Raw genomic sequence first — 23,342 nt, 5'->3', positions numbered from 1 at the left:
AGTTTAGAGCTTTTAGCTGATCCAGAGTGAGTCCCTCAAGCTCGCAATTATTTTTTAACATTCATACTCACTATGGTAGAACTTCACACTCTGCGTACTTCTGTGATTTTTTTGAGGGACTTCTTTTAGTTTTGGTAAAAACACCCATATAGCAGTGGCATAGCTAATGATCATGTAACCTGGTGCCAAGCTCAAAATGATGCCCCGGAAGTGATGTCACAACTGGAAGTGACTCATACCTGGGCTTTTTAAAAAGTGAAAATTGGAGGGAAACATGCCTCCTCGCCCCAGCATCTCACCACCCACATGCTCTGCCACCACCCCTCAGCCAGTGACATAGCTAAGGCATCTCTCTGTTACCTGGGGTCAAAGAAGATTTGAAGCCCCCCAAGACAAAATCAAATTTAAGTAAACAAATAAAAAGTGTGCCCCTGACTGGTTTGAGACACTGTTCTGGAGTGCAGAGGAATGGATATTCTCCCCCTGCTAAATATATGAAGAGTACCACTTGAAGAAAAACATCTTTACCCAGTTAGCAGGGTTAACTGTATTATGACACTTGGAAATGATGGCTGACACATATTAACATCTTTTTGGTTCCATGCTGTATCATAATAACATGCAATTGCAACAGGTCAATAACATAATAACATGTCATTGGCTTTCAGAGCAATAAGTCTCATAGGACAGTTTTGAGTTCGGAAAATCCACTTGTTGTTCCATAAGGCAGCTGTGTTTTCATTTTCTGGTTAATTGGCCATAACTTTTGATAGAATACAGATATTCCAATGCAGTTTGTTTCATTGCATTCTGCATTAATGTTCTTTCCAATGTTATATAACATGATGGTATTATTCATACATACTAAGATTTTCACAATTTTGGGCACTTGTGTCAAGTTATTATTATTATTAACAGTATTTATATACTGCTTTTCAACTAAAGTTCACAAAGTGGTTTACAGAGAAAGAAATCAAATAACTAATGGCTCCCTGTCCCAAAAGGGCTCACAATCTAAAAAGATGCAGAAGAACACCAGCAGACAGCCACTAGAAAAGACACTGCTGGGGTGAGGTGGGCCAGTTACTCTCCCCCTGCTAAAAAGAGGAGCACCCACTTGAAAAAAGTGCCTCCTACCCAGTTAGCAGGGGTTAAGCAGCAAGTTCAGCTTGTTGCCCCCCTAAAGCTTGATGCCTGGTGCAGCTGCTACCACCTGCACCCCCTTAGCTATGCCACTGCCATATAGGCTACAGTTTGAAGGAGGAGATTTGTGCTGGGAGGAGGGAAGAGGGGCTTCTTAATTCTTTTTCTTTATGTACGCTGCCTAAAATTACTCCCTAAACCAGATGTGCCCAAACCCCGGCCCTGGGGCCACTTGCAGTCCTCAGAGACTCCCAGTCTGGCCCACTGGGAGCCCCCAGTCTCTAATGAGCTCTGACCCTCCAGAAACTTGCTGGAGCCCATGCTGGCCTGATGTAACTGCTCTCAGCATGACAGCCAGCTGTTTGACCTCTTGTGTGAGCTGTGGGACAAGGGCTCCTTTCACTGCTTGCAGTTTCATGTCTGTGATGCAGCAGTGGCAGCAAAGGAAAGGCAGGACTTGCTTTGTGCCTTTTATAGGCTATGATCTATTGCAAGATCTTCATTCAGTCATATAAGTGCCATCTCTAATGTATTCATTTATGTAAATTTATTCAAATTTGAAATGTAAATTAACTTTTTTTCCTGGCCCCTGTCACAGTGTCAGAGAGATGATGTGGCCCTCCTGCCAAAAAGTTTGGACACAAACTAAACTGCTTTTAGTCCTGCTGAGGAAAAGACATGGGTACATGTATGTTTTCTGTTGTAGGGATTAAAATGGCTAGGGGACATTTTCAGAGTAAGGCAAAATGTGAAAGGATTGGGAAGCCAGTCTGACCAGTATGTCAAGTTTCCCTTTCAGAGATCCAGGTTCAAATCTCCTCTCAGCCACGAAGCTTCCTGGGTGACCTTGGGCCAGTCACTTTCTCTCAGCCTCACCTACCCCACAGGGTTGTTGTGAAGACAAAAGGAGGGGAGCAGCTGTGTACACTGCCCTGAGCTCTTTGGAGGAAGGGCGGTATAATGAAAAATAAATAAATAAATTACAGCCTCAATGACTGCCTTTTAGAAGACAACCAAATTTTGTAAAAATAATTACAAAACTACATGGAATACACAGTTCTGTCTAGTTTTCATATGCAGGCCCGGCCTTTTTTTTTTGTTTTGTTAATGAAGCAGCATGAAGCAGTTGCTTAGAGCCATAGACCGTGCATGAGAAACTGTTTTCTGATCTCTTTCACTGTATGTCATTTAGAAGAGAGGAGAGAGACTGAGATCTTGTTCAGAGTAGGGCTATATACTGGCATCATTTTGATTTTTTTTTTTTGTATCAGGTACAAAAACCTCTAACAGCACAACCTATGCATGTCTACTCAGTAGTAAACCCCACTGAATTCAATAGGGCTTACTTCCAGGTAAGTGTGCATAAATTTGCAGCCAATGAGCAAATTATTTCTTCAAGTCAAGTATGGGTAACATTTTAAAGTTTAAATAAGAGAGGGGCTGTAGATCAGTGGTGGGGTAAATGCTTTGCATGCAGAAGGTCCCAGATTCAGTCTCTGATATCCTTGGTTGAGCAGAGAAAAGCTGCTGCCATTCAGTGTAGGTAGTACTGATTTAAATGAACCACTGCTCTGTATAAGGCAGCTTCATTTGTTTATGTGTCAGATTTCTATCATGGTGGGGGATAACAACAACAACAGCAAAGATTTTAGCAGGATATGAGTCAACAAGATCTTGGAGTCAATGTGAAGTTGCAAAACTTGTGATGCTTTTCTTTGTTTTTTGCATTACAATAATTGTAGTAGCATTATCAATACAGAAAAACGTGAAGGAGACTTTTGCCTGTGGTGTGCATGCCTGGTATGTAGGTCCATTTAATTGTTTATGGCAGTAGTCACCCAGTGTATCATACTGGGTCTGAAGCACATGTGGATGGAAGAACTGGAATTCTTTTCTCTCTCCTGCCCATTGTACCTCAGAGGATACACTCCATCAGATTCTGCAACTGGAAAACTTCCATTCTTTTGAATGGGGCTTCTGTGAATAGTCTGTTGACTTGAGTAGTGGTGGCTGTACTAATGTGCTTCTGGGTAAATGTTGCTCTGATTCTTTGTCTGGATTTGACTACATGCAGGATGGCCAATGAAGAAAATACCATTGGCTGCTAAATAGGATTTTCAGGATCTGTTGTGTTTCCTACTGTGCAAATATATATATAAATTTTTTGAAGCAGTGGTGAGTTCTACAAATACATGGAAATGTATCAGTAGAAATACTTGCCTGTTGGCAAAACTAATAACAATAAAAATAATTAACAATATGTAATATTTAGTGGTATTTGAAGTAGATGTGAAGATGAGATATTGTCTGAAGTAAATGTGTCTGTGTGCTTTCAATATTTGTTTAGTGCTACATCCTTGTTAGCACAGGAGTATAGCATGTAAACTATTCTGAACTGGCATGTATTTAAAAAGAAAGAAAAGGTGTTTCCAGCATTCAGTACACTTTAGCTGGATGGCTTTTCAGAATGGTCACTTGAGGAATTACCCGAAGCCTGTTTATGAAATTGAGGTGAAGTCTTTCCAGACTAATTATATTCAGCATGTAATTTCTAAACTTCACTGTGAATTTTGATTTTCAATTAACATTCCCAATTTGAAGATAATTTTCTATTTAATGTAATTGCAGGAAATAATTTATTGGCTGATTAAGACCAAGGGCCCAGCCTTCCTTAAGAAAACACTCCTTAACAAACCAGCCTTTAAAAGCCATCTCATAGCTTTGGACAGATTTAACCTATTTTCGCAGCTGTACAGTTGCATTTAATTAGGATTGTGCACTATTATTCATTGGTGCAGTTTGTAGTTGGAATTATTCTTAAGAGACGTTTTCATTTCTGGGTTTGTGTCATGATTAATTTAAACTGAAAAAAGCAGCCAGAGCTTATTCCTTCTGGAAGAAGTCAGGCCTGTTTGTAATTGGAAGATGCTTACCAATGCTCAAGTGAATAGAATCCTCTTCTGAAGAACTGTTTTAAATGCACCGTTGCCTTAAAAACACTGGAGAGTGACTTACAATTGTCCTGAGTTGTAATCAGACTGGGGGGGGGTGTGTGTGTGTGTGTGTGTGTGTGTGTGTGTGTGTGTGTGTGTGTGTGTGTGTGTGTAGTGTTTAAAATAAGGAGTTAAGTCTTGCACCCTGATTCCAAATATTTGTGCTAATTTGCACTCTCCAGTGCCCAATCATGTCACTGCCACATTCATGTCATGGCTAAACAGTGCTGCCGCAGTTGCAATTTAAAACTGGACTATTAGGTAGCAGTAATAGTTGTTTTTCCTTTTTGAAATATACAAAACCAGAATTTCAGATGCAGATAGCTGTATATACAGTAAGTCATTATTAGTGCAGTACAGATGGTTCAGTCATGTTTACATTTAGCTAAGTCTAGTCGTTGGCAATGTCAGTGGTTTGTATCCACTTACAAACCTCCTTCAAGGAAATATATTCTAAAAAGCAGTATTATAAGTATTTGTACATAGGACGGGGGCTAAACAAATATTGGCAGTTTAATATGTTACAGAGAACTTCAAAAACCTGTAATACTTTTAGTTAGAACTGTGTATAATTAGATAAGTTGAACCTATAATAATTTTTTTCCACTATAGGATACTAAATCTGAGTCTTCTCGTTAATTGTGAGAAATTTAACATTAGCTGTTAAATCCTATGTGAAATATGGCCTGCTACATTAAAAACTACTGTTTAAATTGGAATTAACTTAATTATTTTTCTTTACACTTGATATTTCCTTCACTGTAATATTCATGAAAGCATGTGTCAGATCTGTAAATTTAACTGTTAGTCTCAGATTTCCAGACTCTTTAATCAGTAATTATTTGTCTATAGAAACAGTACTACTGAGTTAATGATTTGCTAATTTGAAAAATGCTCATGTGGATTCCTCTGTTAACTGATTTGTGCATTTTTAAGGAAATTGTATGAAATCAATTATTATTAAAGAGTAATTAAGGTGGAGACTTTATTCTTGAGTTATTGATGTAATTTTAGCAGTAAAAATATTTGAAATTTACTAAACCTGGAAGATATGTCTCCAATACATATTTTAGTACTTTCAGTTAAATAATGGCTTATTTTTATTTTAATATGTATTAAAACATTTTTCTTTTGCATTTTGATTTGAAATAAATATTTGGACTGAAATGATGGAAATTGTTATGATACTGTTTCTTTGGAAAAAGCTTAAAACAATACTTATAGGAGAGTCTACTTACAATAAGAGACAAAAGTGGGGGGAGTTTCTTTATCATTGCTTTCCTTTATCATTGATTCTTTACATTTGACTATATATTCTTTTAATTCTTTAGTATTTTGTATTAAATGTCCAATATAAAATGGAAACGTATTCCACACACTTAATTCGAACTGCAAAAAGAATTCTTTTTTAACTAAGAGATTAAGTCATTCATTCCATGAGCCACTTAGCTCTTTGCACTACTATTTCAGTATATTTTTTTCAGTAGGTCTAACTAGCTAGGTTAAAAATAGCTTACAAGATAATAGTGCTTTAAACAAATATATCATAGAGCTTGTTTGGAGCAGCTTAGCCTAGTGACTTGTAAATTCTGTTTTGTAAAGGAAAACCATTCTATAATTAATTGACTAAGTGAGCAAAGGATTTCCAGCTTAATTGTGCAAATACTCAAATAGCCAATTCTTGCTTACAAGTAGTCCTTATCTGAGCATGCCCACTGAAATTAAGAGAACACACTAGCGCAAATCTTTGGGGAAAAGGTTTTGAGGAAAACCGGCTTTATATTAGGGCTGGGAGAATTCACGGTGCCTTAGAGATAGGAAAAATGACACAGCTGTAGTTAAAACTGATGACCCTGGAAGCATTAACTTTATATTTCTCTGGGTTTGAGTAGCACAGGATTCACCTACTTAAATCTGAAACTCTTACAGAAGGCTAAGAGCTTACTCTCAGCCCTTCAAATCCTTATTCTGTAGGAAGCTTCCCAGTGCTGACTCATGACATCTTCCTGCTTGAAGAAGAGTATGAAATGGTACCGCTTCCATTCCCTTTCCAATGCTGAAGAAGAAGAAGAAATCACACACCCCATTGCCTCCATTCCCTTTTGTTAGGAAGGAGAAAGGAAAAGCAGTGGTGCCATTTCACCATCCTTCCTCTGCAGAGCATCCAATCTCTAAAGATGTGCCCACAGTGCTGGGTGCACCTATTCAGTTGTACCTGTCATTCTGAAACCGTGTGATGCTAGCCACGGAAAACTGATAAGTAGGATCAGTGAAGGTAGTACTGACCATTGCACAAGTGAATCAGTGAGCACTACCTCTTTCCTTTGATTGTGTTTTTTCCTCCATGTTTTTTAGTTTAGAGTTACAATAATAAACTGTGAGGAACTAGTACTACCTAAAGAGTCTTGTAATTTTAGTATTGATGAATTTACAGCCCAATCTTAACCAACTTTCCAGTGCCAATGCAGCCACAATGAAGTCCCAAGGTAAGGAAACAAATATTCCCCACCTTGAGAAGTCCTCTGTGACTGCTCCCCCCACTGTAGGATGCTGTGAGCACCATCTTGGCACAGCTGCATCGGTGCTGGAAAGCTAGTTAGAATTGGGCTATTAGAAATTGTGTGTGTTGTTGGATTAACTGCAATCAATAGTCTTGCGTCTTCTTGTCTTTATCACTTGAGTTTCTTTTTTCTAGGCTATGTTTTTGGTCTATATGTTTAGTAAAATGTTTCTTTGTGTTTCCCTTTCTTGTTTTGTAGAAGAATGTCTTCCAAGCAGGCCACCTCTCCATTTGCAACTGATGGAGAGGAAACAACGACCCAGGACTTAGTATCACAAGAGCAGGAAGAAGGCAGCAATGAAGAGCTTGTGGCTTCCCATCTTCCTCTGCACACCATATTGCACAACAAACCTCACTCTGAGGAGCTCCCAACCCTAGTCACTACAATCCAACAAGACTCTGACTGGAACAGTGTTATCTCAGCCCAGCATAGAATGGTATGTATGAAATCTGGGGACACTTTTGGAGAGCTCTTTAGTGCAATGTTTCATAGTCATAATTGTTTTGAACTGATGAGATACCACAGCGAATTGAGCAATGTCAGTAAGTAGCACCAGTAGTAGTAAAGTTACTCTTCCTTTTATAAGTACGCTGGTCACCCTGAATTAGATGATGCGATTAGTTCACTGTCAGAAAAATAATATGCTCCCATTTATTACCATTTTCACCACTTCTTTGTTTAAGGCTTTATTATCATCCCTAATCTATTTTGCATTGTTCATGAGGTGGCAGAACATCTGGGCCAGTTCAAACAATATGCCTGCAGTTCCCTCCAAATCACATTGGGGAGGATCGTGACCATACATGTCTCTTTCTCTCCTGGTGTAGCTTTCCTGCTGCAGCATAGCTGTGTATGGAGGCAGTCAGCTAGGATTTGTCTGAACTGCCTCTCAACATGCAAATTGAATACAGGTGGGGGCGCATCTGCAGATCTGGCTCAGTCTCCTGAACTCATGCTGAGCCAGACTTGGCCCCACTTGAGCCCTCTGAAGGCTTCCCCTGATCTCTGAATGCCTTATATGGCATAAAACATCGCTTTTTCAGTTTTTTAACTGAAGTGGCCATTCTGAAGCCCTCTCCTCTTCAGGGGGCTTAAGGGAAGGTCACTGATTTGATTCTTCACAAATTTTGGTGTCCATGGGGGGTCCGAGAACGGATCCCCCGTGGATACCTAGGCCCCACCTGTACTTATTAAACAGAATTATTTAATTTGTGCTTCAAGTGTTGGTTAAGATGAACTGATCCAGTTTGTGATTAGGAGATAGCACAGTAGTGGTGGGGGGAGACAAACACTCCATAAACGTCTCCCCCACATAATTTGGAGGAGCTGGTGGACATACTGTCTGAACTGTCTCTCTGACATTGGTTGACTAAATAAATGTAGCTTCTCCTGCTATCTCAGCAAGGAGGCACTTTTGAAATGGTCGTTATCTTATACAATGGTACCTCGCATAACGAATGCCCCGCGCAGCGAAAAACTTGCAGAACAAAAGCGTTTTGCGAAGTTTGGTAACTTGCACAACAAATTTTTATGACCCGTGCTTCGCAAGACAAATTTTTTTGTTTTTTTGTTTTGGTTTGACTTAAGGGGGGGATCTTCATGCCAGTTTATGATCCCGTTCACCCTAGTAAGGGGAGGATCTTCGTGTCAGTTTATGATCCCGTTCACCCTAGTAAGGGGCGGATCTTCATGTCAGTTTATGATCCCGTTCACCCTAGTAAGGGGTGGATCTTCATGTCAGTTTATGATCCCATTCACCCTAGTAAGGGGCGGATCTTTATGTAAGTAAGTCCCATTGTGCTTGCTCCCAGGAAAGTTTGCACAGGATTACAGCCTTCAAACTCCCCACTCAGCATCCCCCCCATTACTCATTCACCCTCTTACTGCCCCATTTCCTTCACATTTCCCCCCATGATCACGGCAAAAGCAAGCAATTGAGTGCAGCTGCTCTGTCCTCCCCAGCTTAGAGCACAATCCTGTGCGTGTCTCCTCAGAAGTAAGTCCCATTGTGCTTACTCCCAGGAAAAGCCTAATACTTAGCACAGGATTACAGCCTTCAAGCTCCCCACTCAGCATCCCCCCCGTTTTTGAAATCCTCTGTACAGTATGTATGCCGTTAAAGAGCACTTAATAAACACTTTGTAAACCAAATTTGACTTTGTTCTGACTTTTCTTGCCCATAGGAACGCATTAATTAAATTTCAATGCATTCCTATGGGAAAACGCGCTTCGCAAAATGAAAAACTCGCATAACGAAAGGACTCGCAGAACAGATTAATTTCGTTATGCAAGGCACCACTGTATTTAGAAAGGGGAGAGCAGCTGTTCACCTCAATGTAATGCCTTTTCCAGCTGGCTGTTTGCTGGTGTTTCTTCTGCATCTTTTCAGGTTGGGAACCCTTTGCAGACAAGAAAATTTATTTATTTATCTTACTATGTAAACCTCTCTGAAGTTTTTTGTTGGAAAGCTGTATATAAATATTCTTAATAATAGTGCCGAATAGTTCTGTAGACAAGTGAACAATTATAAACTTTTCTTTGGCTTGCCCTTTTTTGAATGGATAATAAATAATAAAGTCGCAATGAATTTAAATATTTTGTCCAGATTAAGATCTTCGTTGTTGTTACCACTTCGGCCCAGTTCAAGCATTTACAATGCAATCCTGTGCACATTTATGCAGAAATAAGCTCTACTGTTTTCAGTGGGTTTTATTCTCATGCATCTGCTTAAGACTGCAGCCTTAGACTGGCAGTGATAATCTTCGCATGGGCAAGAAGCTCCCACTCCTCCATCACACAGATAACAATCCTTATGACATGGTCATTCCACTGTTCAGCATTACAGATGGTAGTTCACCACTGTTCACTGCTACAGGTGGTGACTCTGTATCTGCAAGGGATCCGCTCCCTCCTGCGGATACCGAAAACTATGGATAACGAAATCCAAGGTTTTAGAGCCCACGAGCTCTGAACGCAACTGGAGCCATTCTGAACACACACAGCTTTTCCGAGGCTTAGAATGACTCCTGGAGTGTTTTTCAACCTTGGAAGGTATTGGAAAAATGCTCCAGGTGGCTTTCTGAGCCTTGAAGAGGCTGCGTGCAGCCTCTCCAAAGCACAGAATGACTCTGGAGTCGATTGGTGCAAGGCTCTGTTGCATTCTGAGTTCAGGTTTTTTCCAAAAACTGTGGGTTCTGTTATCCATGGTTTTCAGTATCTGTGATTTTTCTGGAACCAGATACAGAACCACCTGTAGTGTGCCCTGTTAAGAGCAACCCTAGCGAGGCCTGATCAGGATTGAGACCATTGTGTATCGAAAACATGACACTGTCCATGTCAAAGGAATACTATAATATAGGAATTGTATGATTTGGTTTTGGTTTCTAATCTTTGTTTAGTATATCCAGCTATTTGCTTACCACAGGCCCAAAGGTTGGTTGCCCCAATGGCCCCTCATGTAAGCGAAACTCTAGTGTTCCTTCACATTTGAAGTTCTTCACCTTGAGAAATAGGAGCGTTCTTGGTCTCTTTAAATGTCTAAAGAAGGACTTTACATACTTTCTTCAAGCAAATGAATGATGAGCATTTCAGCTACTACCCCTAAAATGAAGGGCAACTACATTACATTCATTTAAAAACATAGCTGCTGCATGTTCCTGTCTACCCACATAACAAAGAAGTAAAACAAATCTTAGCCTTGTGAGACATGCGATTGGCATTAAAATGAAGATGGAAAAATGGCCCTTCTTCATGACAAATTGGAAAGGGTAAATTCCGTCTTGATCCTCAAAACAACCAATTGATAAATTCTCCATGACTCTGAAGGTCTCCTGAAACTATTACTCTGGACTGTTGGTTGGGCAGGTGGATTTCTCCCTACTGCCAGTCACAGATGTCTTGGGCCCCATGCTAGTTTTCTTTAATGTGTTGGCTTTAGATATGCCAGTGGTGTTCTGCATGACAGAGGAGTTTGGCACTAATGGTGTCTTTTCTCACACCTCTCTTCTTCCCAGATCCATTAAGAGAGTGGGTGTATATGTCCTCCCTAACTTGAAAACATTTACTTAGCAGTGAGACTGAATCCTACGGCTTCCTCACCTTTTGTCCCTTTAATTTGGGTTTGGGCAAAGACACACACTACCCTTATTAGGAGGGGGCACCCTCTTTATGGTGGCTTGGTTAGAAAAGTAAGTCTTTAGTATAACTTTATTAGAGAGCATTCTTCAAGACAGCATATGACACATCCATTAGTTACATAGTCCCTTTTATGTGGGGAGGATAGTTTGTCTTTTTCCTAACTTGCAAATGTCATACAAGAAGTTTGCAGATGTGCTGATAACTGGATAATAATAATAATAATAATAATAATAATAATAATAATAATAATAATAATAATAATAATAATAACAACAACAACAACAACAACAACAACAACAACAACAACAGGTATTTATATACCGCCTTTCTTGGTCTTTATTCAAGACTTTATTCAAGGCGGTTTACATAGGCAGGCTTTATTAAATCCCTATTAAATAGGGATTTTTACAATTTCAAAGAAGGTTCTTTCTTTCAAGAACCACTACATTCAAGGTGTTTCATTCCGATCTGGCTTCACATTCTGGCCTCCATCCTCCCACGCTCAGAGCAGATGGAATTGCTCGGCTTCAGCTTGTCAGCTGCTCCAAGGTCGCACGGTGCCGGTGGCCTCGAACTGGCGACCTTGTGGATGTTATCTTCAGGCAGACGGAGGCTCTACCCTCTAGACCAGACCTCCTGCCCAATATGTCCCCTTTTTGTAGTTGTGGGGTAATTCCTGATAGGATTCTGAATCCTTCTGTGTTCCCCCAAGGCACAAACTATCTGCTCAGGTTGCGTGATGAGAGAAAAATGTGTTGCAGAATCCAGGTGTTGGAGGCTTATGAAATTAATTGTGATCAAACAAACTATTTACAAGGTAACTGAGTGCTTGCGTTATTTATAATGTTGAAAGAAAAAAGAAGGTTGTGGTGAGGACAATGCGGCATTGAACATGCATTTTGTGCATTTGCAAAATGTTCCTCCAAATAAATATACATTTCTGCTTTTTTGAGGATCACAACTTCATGTCCGTAGTTGTTGTACCTTCAAAAAGTTGAAACAAACACAAGTCATTGTCCCGTTATCAGATTTCTGAAACAGCTGCGTGAACTTTAGTCAAGTGACTTAGCTTTCTGGTTTCGCTTTTCTTGTTTCAGAAAAATATCCCTGCTTTCAGGATAAAGTTGCTGAAAATCATTAGCAGTTAACCACATATCCCTAAGGAGAGATCCAATAGGCTATACATAGTTCTTCAAGTGATTTCCCTCCATGAGGGCTGCCTATGACTGACAATATTTGATCTGAAGTACAAACTGAAGTCTGAGGGCTTTTTAAAATTAAAAAAATAATGACATATGAAGTTATAGATTCTAATCAGTCAGACAAAGGCACCCAAACTATTGGAGAAATCACAACAGCTTTAGGTCTCTCTATTCTATTAATGGGTGTTTTTTTTTTTGTTTGTTTTAAAAAGATCTCAGTTTTATGGTTGAATTCAGCAATTCTATGGTGCTGTTATGGAAGGCTTGATCAGTTGCCAAAGAAAGTATGAGATCTTCCTTCATCCCTGCTGGCACAGAAATTTTGTGTGTGCCACAACCAGAGGTGGCTCTTTCCATGTTCAGTCAGCACAATGTGTATAGTTGTGTGTATGCAGTTCTCCCTCCTCTTTCCATCTGTTGCATTGATCCATGATGCTTTTTGGATAGACACCGAATCACTCTGTGTTCTTGTGCATAATGTGTTAACTACAGGCATTTCCAGGTTGTTGTAACTTTGTGGAATTTGAAACACCATTTTGGCACTTGCAGTTCCCACAGTATAAACACGTGGAACACTTCAGTCTCTGCTGATAGTGACAATTGCTAATGTGGGATCAGGGCAAGCTGTGCAGCTGGCTTCCCAGGCTGAATATAGAAGTGTCCATAGGGAAATGTTACTCTGTCATCTCACGAGGCGTCGTCATTCTTAACTTTAGTTAGTGCTAAATTGAGAAGTACTTTTATTATTTATATTTATTACATATTAATCTCACCCTTCATCCAAGTAGCTGAGGAAGTCATACAAAGTGTCGTGTCCCATTCTCCTTCATCCCTGTTTTATCCGTACAACTCCTTAGCTTAGTTGGAGAGATTGTGAATTTAGAAATTCTCCTTGTTCACAGGTAGGATGATTTCTTACCATGGGATTATTTATACCCCTTTTTCTGTGTGCCCAATTTGCTGGGGAATTGAGGACTGTTTACATGCGATCATCCATCCCTTTCTGCAGTCCATACAGTTGATGTCATGTTTAACAGGCTCTTAGGCTAGGCTGCTCATTTTTTACAAACCTGGAGGGAAGATATAATGACCAGTCCCAAAGTCATTACCACAAGCTGTGCAGAGGGCACAGTGCTTTTTATCTGCCTTTATATGGGAGTTGTGTCTTGTTAATTGGACCAAAGTTAGTTGAGGTTTGCTGAGTTACAGTAGAAGTGGTTTTATGGGGACACTGGTGTGAGTTACAATACACAAAAACTAAATGGAGGTAAACTGCTTTTGGTTGATGTAATACTCTGGGAAAAAATATTTTCATGTGTCATCTTGGAGGGAGTAGAGATTTCTGCTCATGGCCCTTTATCTGAAGTTAACATCAGCCCTCTGTGAATTAAACATAGACACATATCGCAAGCCAGAAAGGCACAATCCTATTATCACTCTCCCAATCAGCTGATTGTGAATCAGCATGAATCAATCCTGATTTGTGCAAATACTTGCTCAGGTTGAGAAGCTTCTTTAATTTATTGAAACATTTCAACTCTGACTTTCTGTTTCAAGGGACCCTCAAGACAGTTAATAAATAAAATAATACATGAAACACTGTAAAACAACAAAATCCATATGTACTTAAAAATACAGAGTATCTCCAAAAAAATGCACACACATTTTAATGAGCTCAGTTCATACAACCTTCATTGTAGAAAACCTGCAACACTCTGTGATCTAAGGGAGGAAAGGTTGTGTGGAACCATCCCAGCACACACTTTGGTGGATGTCTGCAGATCCCTTAGTCAACAATGTTGATGCATAGATGCCTATGGGGAACATTTTAAGCACTTGGTCTTAATTCATTAACTAATTAACTGGGTCAAGCAACTGCTTCAGTGTACACCATATGCAGTATGCAATGTTCATTTTCTTGAGATGCCTTGTATATTGCAACAATAACAATATGTACTAAAACATAGCAGACAACAATGAAAACTGTACAGAATCCATAGCAAAGTGAATAAAGCTGTGGCCATACAGTATTGTTAATCACCTTCCAAAGCCCCCTGGGATAACCATATTTTTTATCTATTGCCTGAAGCCAAGAAAGTGGTTGCCAGATGAATGTGTCATTGAAGTGGGTTCAAGAGTCTAAGAGGAGCTACCATGAAGATTCAGTATCATGTGAATGTTTACCTTTCTGCCAGTACCAGAGGGTCACATAGCAGGGCTTCAGATGGTGATTTGTATGAATGAGAAAGCTCATAAACTCTTAGCGTGACCTTTGCATGTTTATTTGGAAATAAGTCTAACTATATTCAATGGAGTTTTCCTACTTGTAAGTGTGTTTCGGACTGTGGTTCAGCCACATTTTCTGAGAGTGGGACTGTTAGAGACACAGAAGTCCCTATTTGCCAAAGTTGCCACTGCATGTATTCTGAGCAAGCTTGCCTGGAGATGCTGCACTGCTGATGAGAATAAATTACTCCTGTGAATCATTACTTGAGAATATTGGGCCAATTCATAAATGTATGAATGGATGTTTGAGTGTCCACCTTACACAGCTGTTTGAGATTTAAAAAAAGGAAGTAGAATATGGAAATGGTTCTGAGAAAATTACAGAAGAAGTCATTTTCAGCATTCTTTGTTTGCAGCATTTCCTGAGTTATAACAGAACAGTAACATATACTATATTGAATGTCATGTTATCATGAAAAAAAAGCCAAGCCCTACACATTGACTAGGAATGTTTTCAAACTTTAACTCCCTTTTGATATCAGGAATTGCTTTTCACTGAGTCCTTTGTGTATTCTGAATGTCTGGAAGCCAAAATATTTTGTTTTAACTCCCACTCTATAGTGTTTCCCAGCTGTGTACTTATATGGTGTAATAAAAGGATTTAACAAATGGGAAATAGCAGCTGCATTTGGAAATTCCTTTTGTGCTCGCTCTTCATTTGACAGATTCAGCAATGTGCAACAACTGCCATGTCAGACCTGGAGTGGCTTCCACTACAAGCATCTCATCACCATTCCCTTGGATTTTGCAGTGGAGAAAATATAAAACAATGAGAGGTTCCCCCCCCCCTGCACAGTTAGAACTGACAGCCCATTTCTGTCTTTTGACATTATCTTGGTGATGTTACTCATTCCACTGGAAAAGATGGGGTCAAAGTACAGTAGAGGCTTTTTAAAATCTTACATTAAACATTAGATTTTATTTTTTTATTTAAGGTGGTTTTTTTAGCTTCCTTTCCATACAGATGGAACAATATGGGAGGTTTAAGACTGACAGATTAGGGGAGCTTCAAAGTAGAATTAGAGAACTAGGAGCACTTATTGTAGGAAAAGCAGTTGATAAGAGGAAACAAGAGAATTTCATCATTAATTGTATAACAGAAAGAGTAATGAATATTTTCCTCTTACAGCATATACTTTGATATGCCCATTATTTACCCATTAGAGGAAGTGGAAAGTGTAAGTAACAGCCTTACAACTCAGACCAAATCTCATTGATTTGGAAGTGCGTCTCAGATAATTTCAAGCAATGTCATTTTCAATAATTGTATTTCTCATTGCATCCTACATTCCTTCCACGTATAGCAGATTAAGCTTCTTTTACGTAAGCAACATCAGGCTATGAGTTAAGGGAGGACTGCCTTTGCTGGTAGGTTATAAGTTGTGCAAACCTGGTTTAAGGATCACTGATAATGTTTCATTTGTATTAATCAATGCTCTGCAATCAGGCAAAAAGATAGATTTACATTTCAAATGCATCACATTTTTACCTGTTTAACTGTCATGGGTTAATCTCCAGAATTCTGGAAGTTGCTGAGAATTTTCTTTTTGAGGTTTAGCCTCCCCCATAGGATTCCCTAAGAGAGAGAATGGCTATTAAAATGCTCTACATAATCCCTGCACAATGATGCAGAAATGCCAGTACAGCTACTGCTGTGTCCCATGGGGGATTTTCGGCTGCTGGAGGGACATTGGTCCCTTTACCACATAGTAAGCCTCAACAGCATATATGAATCAACTCAAACGTGCTCCGGCAGTAGCACTGGTGCAAGTCTGAGTTGATCCGTTAGGGTGAATCAGTCCTGTCAATGGGGTTAGGATTTGGCGTGTGCTGCCGCCGCCATGGCAGCCCCGCTCCTAGGCTGGATCTCCCCTCTTCCCTGCCACTGCTTTGTTTCACCCATCCTGCCCTGTTCAACTCCCTCTCTGCCTTCCTCCACACCCCTGTGCGACTTACCTGCTCTGGCAGTCCCTTGTGGATCCACCAGAGTGCAGGAGGCCAATCTGGCCTTCCTGCCAGTAGGCATACTGGGTGTGCTGGTGGAGGCTGCTTTGCAACTGTCTTGAGGCAGCCTCCAGCTGTGCAACACTAGTTACACCGGGAGGAGGGAATAGGATTAGACCATATGTGCCATAGAGCTGTTCCTAGATAGCAGGGGTATGCTGGAGCCATAGCGCTGAGACTTGAGTCTAGTCTCCACCCCCTTGACTCAAGTCACCCATGACTTATAATGGGCGGCTGTTGCCACTTGTCCAGAACCTTTTTTATAAATCATTTTGACTTGAGTCAGAGTCTTTTTTGAAATGCGAGTCAAGCCCTGGAAGTGGCAAAAAAAGCAAGCAAGCTTGCACGCATGCAAAACAAGAGTCGCAAGCACACACACAAGTGAGTTTTGAGTCTTTTCATTTTTAGAGTACTGACTGACTCCAGACTCAATACCCAAGTTTTTGACATGTGTGACTCAAGTCTGAACAAGTTGTGAAAAACACTTGTTTTTGTAACTCTCGTACTCGAGTTGCAAAAACATCCAAGTCTTGGCCCATACCTGCTAGATAGGCAATTATTTCTGTGTAATGAACCTGATTAAATAGATCAGGGGTCTCAAAACTTGGGCCTGAAGGGTGATTTTATTTGGCCCGTGGGATTCCATTACGGGGTACAAGCCATGATGTGTATGCGCAACCTCCTGATTTTAGAAATGGGTTATGTCAGAATGCCAGATGCAAGGGAGGGCACCAGGATGAGGTCTCTTGTTATCTGGTGTGCTCCCTGGGGCATTTAGTGGGCCGCTGTGAGATACAGGAAGCTGGACTAGATGGGCCTATGGCCTGATCCAGTGGGGCTGTTCTTATGTTCTTATGTTCTTATTCCCCAGCCTCTTGGAGCTAAGAATAGCTCCAAAGATGCACTTCCAGGTATATACCGCATTCAGCCACAATATAATGGAAATAAATTATTCCATTACATTGCATTACATTCAGCACCTCTAGTGGCTGAATGAGATATATACCATGCTGGGAGACCTGGAATATAAATACAAATTAAAGTTAACGGCTGCAATCCTAACCACACTTTCCTGAGAGTAAGCCTCATTGAACAAAATAGGACTTACTTCTGAGTAGACCTGGTTAGGATTGTGCCCAATGTCTACGTTAAACTTATATGGAGCAGAAATTGAGACAAAATAATTATTTGCATTGTAGGTTGCTTGATTCTTTTTCAATGGATTTTGAAATCCCCCTCTTCCTATGCAAGTCAAGTTTGCCCTCTGCTCTTCTCCTCCATCCACTTCCACCCACTTCTTGTATTCAGTCAAACAAAATCACAGCACATTGGTTTTCCATGTATTTATTTTTTATTTTCCGGCCCCCTGACACCATGTCAGATATACGATGAGGTCCTCGTGCGGAATAGTGTAGACACCCCGAATTAGATCACAGTAAGCAGAGTAAATAGATCACAGCAAGTTATTACAAGACACAACTCTTCTGTGAAAATGGATGTGATACTCTCTTTAATCTGTTTAAACAGATGATTAATTAGATGGTTCACGGGTGGTTAATTCTATTTTTTGTCTTTTAATCTGTAAATAATAATTGAAGAAATATTTGAAGAAAAGGGGGAAGAAATGAGAGTGAAATGAAAAAGAGAAAAAGAAAGTGCTAAGTTGGAAAGTTAGTTGAAAAAAGACATCTATTAAGAAGGGAAGTTCTTGGAGCTGAGAGAGATCATCTATCATAACTGTTCAGTTAATGCAGTTGGGTCTCCTGCTAGGTACTATCTCTCTGGTTACTATTTTTCTGGTACTATTTCTCTTTTCTAGTTCACCCTGATATTTTAAATTAGTGCCGTATATTTATTAATTGGTGTCCATAAAGCTTCTAGGTAACTGTGGTTAGGGTTACCATCTAATAAAGTACCTGGATACATTTGTGGCCATCATTATATTTTACTATATGTTGATTTCCTTTATTAATTGATACATTCATTACTGTATGAAGTCCATGCTGTATAAATGTTAAAAAAATAAATTTCCTTCTGTACTTAACCAAATCCTTACATTATTCAAAGCTTATCAGATTTTAATTTTTAGGTTGTCTATATATTTAAGAGTAAGTATCTTCATCACTTTCTCTATCAAATTATGTTGATATCTGCTTAAATTTATGTAGAGGAATAACAAGAGATGATGATATAAGGAGCAAGTGGTAGGATAGAGGTGTGCATAGTTGCATTGCACAGTTGAGCTTATATGCACTATACTTCCTCTTTCCCTTGGTGTGCAAGTATTCTAGTAGTAGAGATGTGGCTTGGTGTGGCAGATGTAGCAGCCACACCCTTCCCACTCCCTTCCCACATTGCTCAGGCCAATGGCTAGCCCCACTGGGGTGGATCCAGTGTTTGTTTGTGGGGGCCATGATCACTACACCAGAGCCCAGGTCAACTGAGTGGGTAGACCTGGGCTCCCGATTTATGGCCTCCATGGCCAAGGTTCTTTGGGCGGTTAGACATGGGCTCCCTCCTGATCTTGGAGCTATTGACTGGAAAGGGAGCCCAGGTCTACCCAACCGATAGATCTGGGTGTGAGTGCAGGTCTACCCAGTAGGTCGATCTGGGCTCCAAGTCCAGGTGAGAGCCCAGGTCTACCTAGCTGGTAGATCTGGGCTCTTGCCTAGACCTGGAATCCAAGTCTACTGGCTGGGTAGACCTGGGCTCCCATTATAGCCAATCTCGCTGGCACCCTGCCCAGTGGGTGTTCCCTGTTACAAATTTTGCTTCCCAGCCCACTGGGTGCCCTTCCCTGCTGGCAGATAGTTTTGGGGGGGGCAAGCACCCATATCCCCTTTGGATCTGTCCCTGAGCCCCACTCACTGTGTTCAGGCTGCAGTATAGTCAGGTGTGGCTTCCCCAGGGGGCTGGGAGCCTGATGAGGATGCCACAGGAATGCTGGGCTGGGTGGCATACAGGAGCCGGGCAAACCCAGACAAAGGCTGGGCAAACCCAGACAAGGATGAAGCAGCCCGAATGCTGGTGGCAGCATCAGGAGCCTTGTTCTGTGCACATTTGTTCCATAAGCTCATTGGACTGGGGAGATGTCTGCTAACTCTACTTTTGTTTCCCCTACTCCTCCCCAGACTGCAACCCACAAATAAAGCTTTGCAATCCCATTAGGGTCCCAACCCCAAAGTTGAAGGATACTTTCTTAGGGCTTTTGCAAGGATGGAGGGGGATAGCTGTAAGAGATTATAAAGCATTTTGTACAGAGAAAGAGCTCCAGAAATGATAGGGAAATACAAATATTTCTTATTGCTCTCTTGACCTTCTGCTTCTCCTAAGTTGAATACCACAGCTTCTATAAGTGCCAACAGTGTATTAACCGAGAAGATAGGTGTGTGTAGTATGAGGGAAAACACATAAAGGCAGTGGTGCTCAAACTGGTGGGTCACAACCCACCATTGAAACTGAAAAGTGTCATTTTCCCCTTAAGGGCAGTGACCCAGAAATGGGTGTCCTGATGGCATCGCAGGCACCCAGAAGCATTTTAATGTATCTGGGGGGACTGTGCAGCCTCTTGGAGGGTCCTGGAAGCTCGTAGCTCCTTCCTTGAGCCTCCCCTGTGCAGCACTGGGCTCCAATCGACAGTTGGAACCCACTTCCGGTTTGCAGTCAGAGTGTCACAGCTTGGAGTTTCTGAAACCAGAAGTCGGCTCCAACTGCAGCTCGAAGCCCACTGCTGCACAGGAGAGGCTCGTGGAGGGGGCTGTGAACTTCCAGAACCCTCAGGGAGGCTGCACAGTTCCCTCAAGTACATTAAAATGCTTCTGGGTGCCCGTGGTGCCAACATCACTGCAGCACTGTCGGGGCACCCCTCCATCCCAGTCTCAGCCCCCACAAGCACTTACCGGTGCTTCTCAGACTCCAGGACAGTTTGAGAACCACTGCATTAAGGGATTTTTAGTTCAGTACCTATCACGAGTGTCCCATTTTAAGGTTATCTAACATGTTATCTAAGGTTATCTAACATAACATTTTAAGGTTATCTAGCATTGGATATGGGTGAAATATAATTATGCCTATGTGATTTAAAAAAATTTTTTTTGAATATACCTGTTTCAAAATCAGAAACACCTAAGTTAATACTACAAACACATCTGTATAGTTTCAAACTATCTCCTTCAACTTTTTCCTTAATAACCACTAAATCTTCCTGTTCACATAATAAGAACATATCTATAAATGTTAATATTTATTAATTTAAATTAAAAGACTTTAACTCCTCCATTCCACCCTTACAGAAGCTTGGCAACTAAACAGGATAAAACAACACAAAATAATGCAGAATAATTAAAAAAACAATAACTAATGAATAGCAGCAGACATAGTTAAGGTAGTTAAGGAAAAATAAAATCCTAAGCTTCAGCAGAAGCCTAGCAAAGAGAGGGCAATCCTATGTTCAAGGGAGAGGAAATTCCAAAGGCCATAAAACTTTTATAATAACTCACATTATAATTAATAAAAGCATCCATTGTTATTGCCTGTTGCATCTTTCATTTTGAGAATCTTAGACTGCAGTCCTATACATACCTAGGAGTAAGTTCCATTCAGTGGGGACTTTACTCAGTGGGGCTTACTTCTGAGTAGACATGCATATCCTAGGCATGAACTAGCCCAGGAAATGGGTGCATGCAGTGTGAGGGGAAAACATGTTAAGGAATTTTTAGTTTATGTACCATGAAAGTGTTTGTTGTATCCTAATATATCTCCTCACATGGAGAAGAGTGGAGAGCTCTGACTAAACGTGATCCACGGGAGAGAAATGGAGTAGCCCTCATTGTGAGCAGAAGAGTGGGAAAAGCAGTACTGGGGTACAATCTCAAAAATGACAGAACGTTTTTGGTTCGAATTTAAGGCAACCTTTTAACCTCACAGTAATTCAAGTCTGTGCTCCAACCACTGACACTGAAGAGGATGAAGTTAACCAAATTTTTGAAGACTTAACAGCTCCTTGTAGAACTAACACAACACCCCCCCCCCCAAATGTCCTCCTTATTTTAGGGGATTGGAATACTAAAGTAGGAAGTAAACAGGAATAACAGGCAAGTTTGGCCTTGGAGTACAAAATGAAGCAGGGCAAAGGCTAATAGAGTTTTGTCAAGAGAACACGCTGGTCATATCAGACACCCTTTTCCTACAACCCAAGCGGCGACTCTACACATGGATATCACCAGATGATCTACATTGAAATCAGATTGGTGTTCTCTGCAGCCAAAGATGGAAAAACTCTATATAGTCAGTAAAAACAAAACCTGGAGCTTACTATGGATCAGATAATGAGCTTCTTATTGCAAAATTCACGCTTAAATGGAAGAGAGAAAAACGTTAGGCCATTCAGGTAAGACCCAAATCATATTCCATTTGAATACACAGTGGAAGTGACAAATAGGTTTAGATTTGGTGCCTGAAGAACTATGGACGGAGTCGCAACTATGGTCACAACATTGTTCAGGAGGTAGCAACTAGAACCATACCTAAGGAAAAGAAATGCAAGAAGGCAAAATGGCTGTCAAAAGAAGCTTTACAAATTGTTGAGGAAAGAAGGAAAGCAAAAGGTACGGGAGAAAGGGAAAGATATACCCAACTGAATGCAGATTTCCAGAGAACTGCAAGGTGCGATAGGAATGCCTTTTTAAATGAGCAATGCAGAGAAATACAAGAAAACCTATTAGAGGTTTTCTCTATTAGAAATAGAGATCTCTTCAAGAAAATTGGAGATATCAAAGGAACATTCCACGCAAAGAATGGCATGATAAAGGACAAGAATGATAGGGATCCAACAGAAGAAGATGAGATTAAGAAGAGGTGGCAAGAATACACAGAGGAACTCTACAAGAAAGATCTTAATGTCCCTGATAATCATGATGGTGTGATAATGGAACTTAAGCCAGACATCTTGGAGTGTGAAATCAGGTGGGCCCTAGGAAGCATCACTAACAACAAAGCTAGTGGAGGTGACAGTATTCCAGTTGAGTTCCTTAAAAGTTTAAAAGATGATGATGTTAAAGTGCTGCACTCAGTCTGCCAGCAAGTGTGGAAAACTCAACAGCGGCTTCAGGATTGGAAAAGATTGGTTTACGTTCCAATCCCAAAGAAAGACAATGTCAAAGAATGTTCAAACCTCCATACAATTGTGCTTATTTCACATGCTAGCACGGTTATGCTCAAAATCCTACAAGCTAGGCTTCAGCAGTATGTGAACAGAGAACTACCACAAGTATAAGCTGGTTTTTGAAGAGGCAGAGGAACTAGAGATCAAATTGGCAACATTCGCTGGATTATGGAGAAAGCAAGGGAGTTCCATCTACTTCTACTTCAAAAACATCTACTTCTGCTTCATTGACTATGCTAAAGCCTTTGATTGTGTGGATCACAAGAAATCATGGCAAGTTCTTAAAGAGATGGGATTACCAAATGACCTTATCTGTCTCCTGAGAAATCTGTATGTGGGTTAAGAGGCAATAGTTAGAACCAGTTATGGAACAACTGATTGACTTAAAATAGGGAAAGGAGTACGATAAGGCTGTATATTGTCACCCTGCTTATTTAACTTATATGCAGAGTACATATGAGAAAGCCTGGGCTGGATGAATCACAAGCCAGAGTTAAGATCGCCGGGAGAAATATCAATAACCTCAGATATGCAGATGATACCACTCTAATGGCAGAAAGTGAGAAGGATCTAAAGAACCTTTTGATGAGGGTGAAAGAGGAAAGTGCAAAATGTGACTAGAAACTTAACATTAAAAAACTAAGATCATGGCATCCAGTCCCATCACCTCATGGCAAATAGAAGGGGAAGAAATGGAAACTGACAGAGTTTATCTTCTTGGGCTCCAAGAGCACTGCAGATGGAGATTGCAGCCAGGAAATTAAAAGACGCTTCTTGGGAGGAAAGCTATGATAAGCCTAGACAGCTTAATTAAAAGTTGGGACATCACCTTGTCAACAAAGGTCCATACAGT

The 23,342-nt window shown here is 40.5% G+C and overlaps 1 protein-coding gene across 4 annotated transcripts in view; it reads left to right on the top strand.

Moving 5' to 3' along the window:
- SOX6 (SRY-box transcription factor 6) overlaps positions 1-23,342 on the top strand; it is a 610,845-nt gene that overhangs the window by 229,754 nt on the left and 357,749 nt on the right. For all 4 annotated transcript variants that reach the window (XM_066640323.1, XM_066640338.1, XM_066640316.1 and 1 more), the window contains one exon: positions 6,896-7,133. In XM_066640323.1, the coding sequence (XP_066496420.1) occupies positions 6,900-7,133 (234 nt within the window). In that variant the 5' untranslated portion in view covers positions 6,896-6,899. The remainder of the gene's footprint in view (positions 1-6,895; positions 7,134-23,342) is intronic.

Source organism: Tiliqua scincoides, chromosome 1 (assembly GCF_035046505.1).
Source record: "Tiliqua scincoides isolate rTilSci1 chromosome 1, rTilSci1.hap2, whole genome shotgun sequence".
NCBI classification, from domain to species: Eukaryota; Metazoa; Chordata; class Lepidosauria; order Squamata; family Scincidae; genus Tiliqua; species Tiliqua scincoides.
Note: the sequence above shows the minus strand (reverse complement) of the source record. Positions and strands in the feature narration are given on the sequence as shown.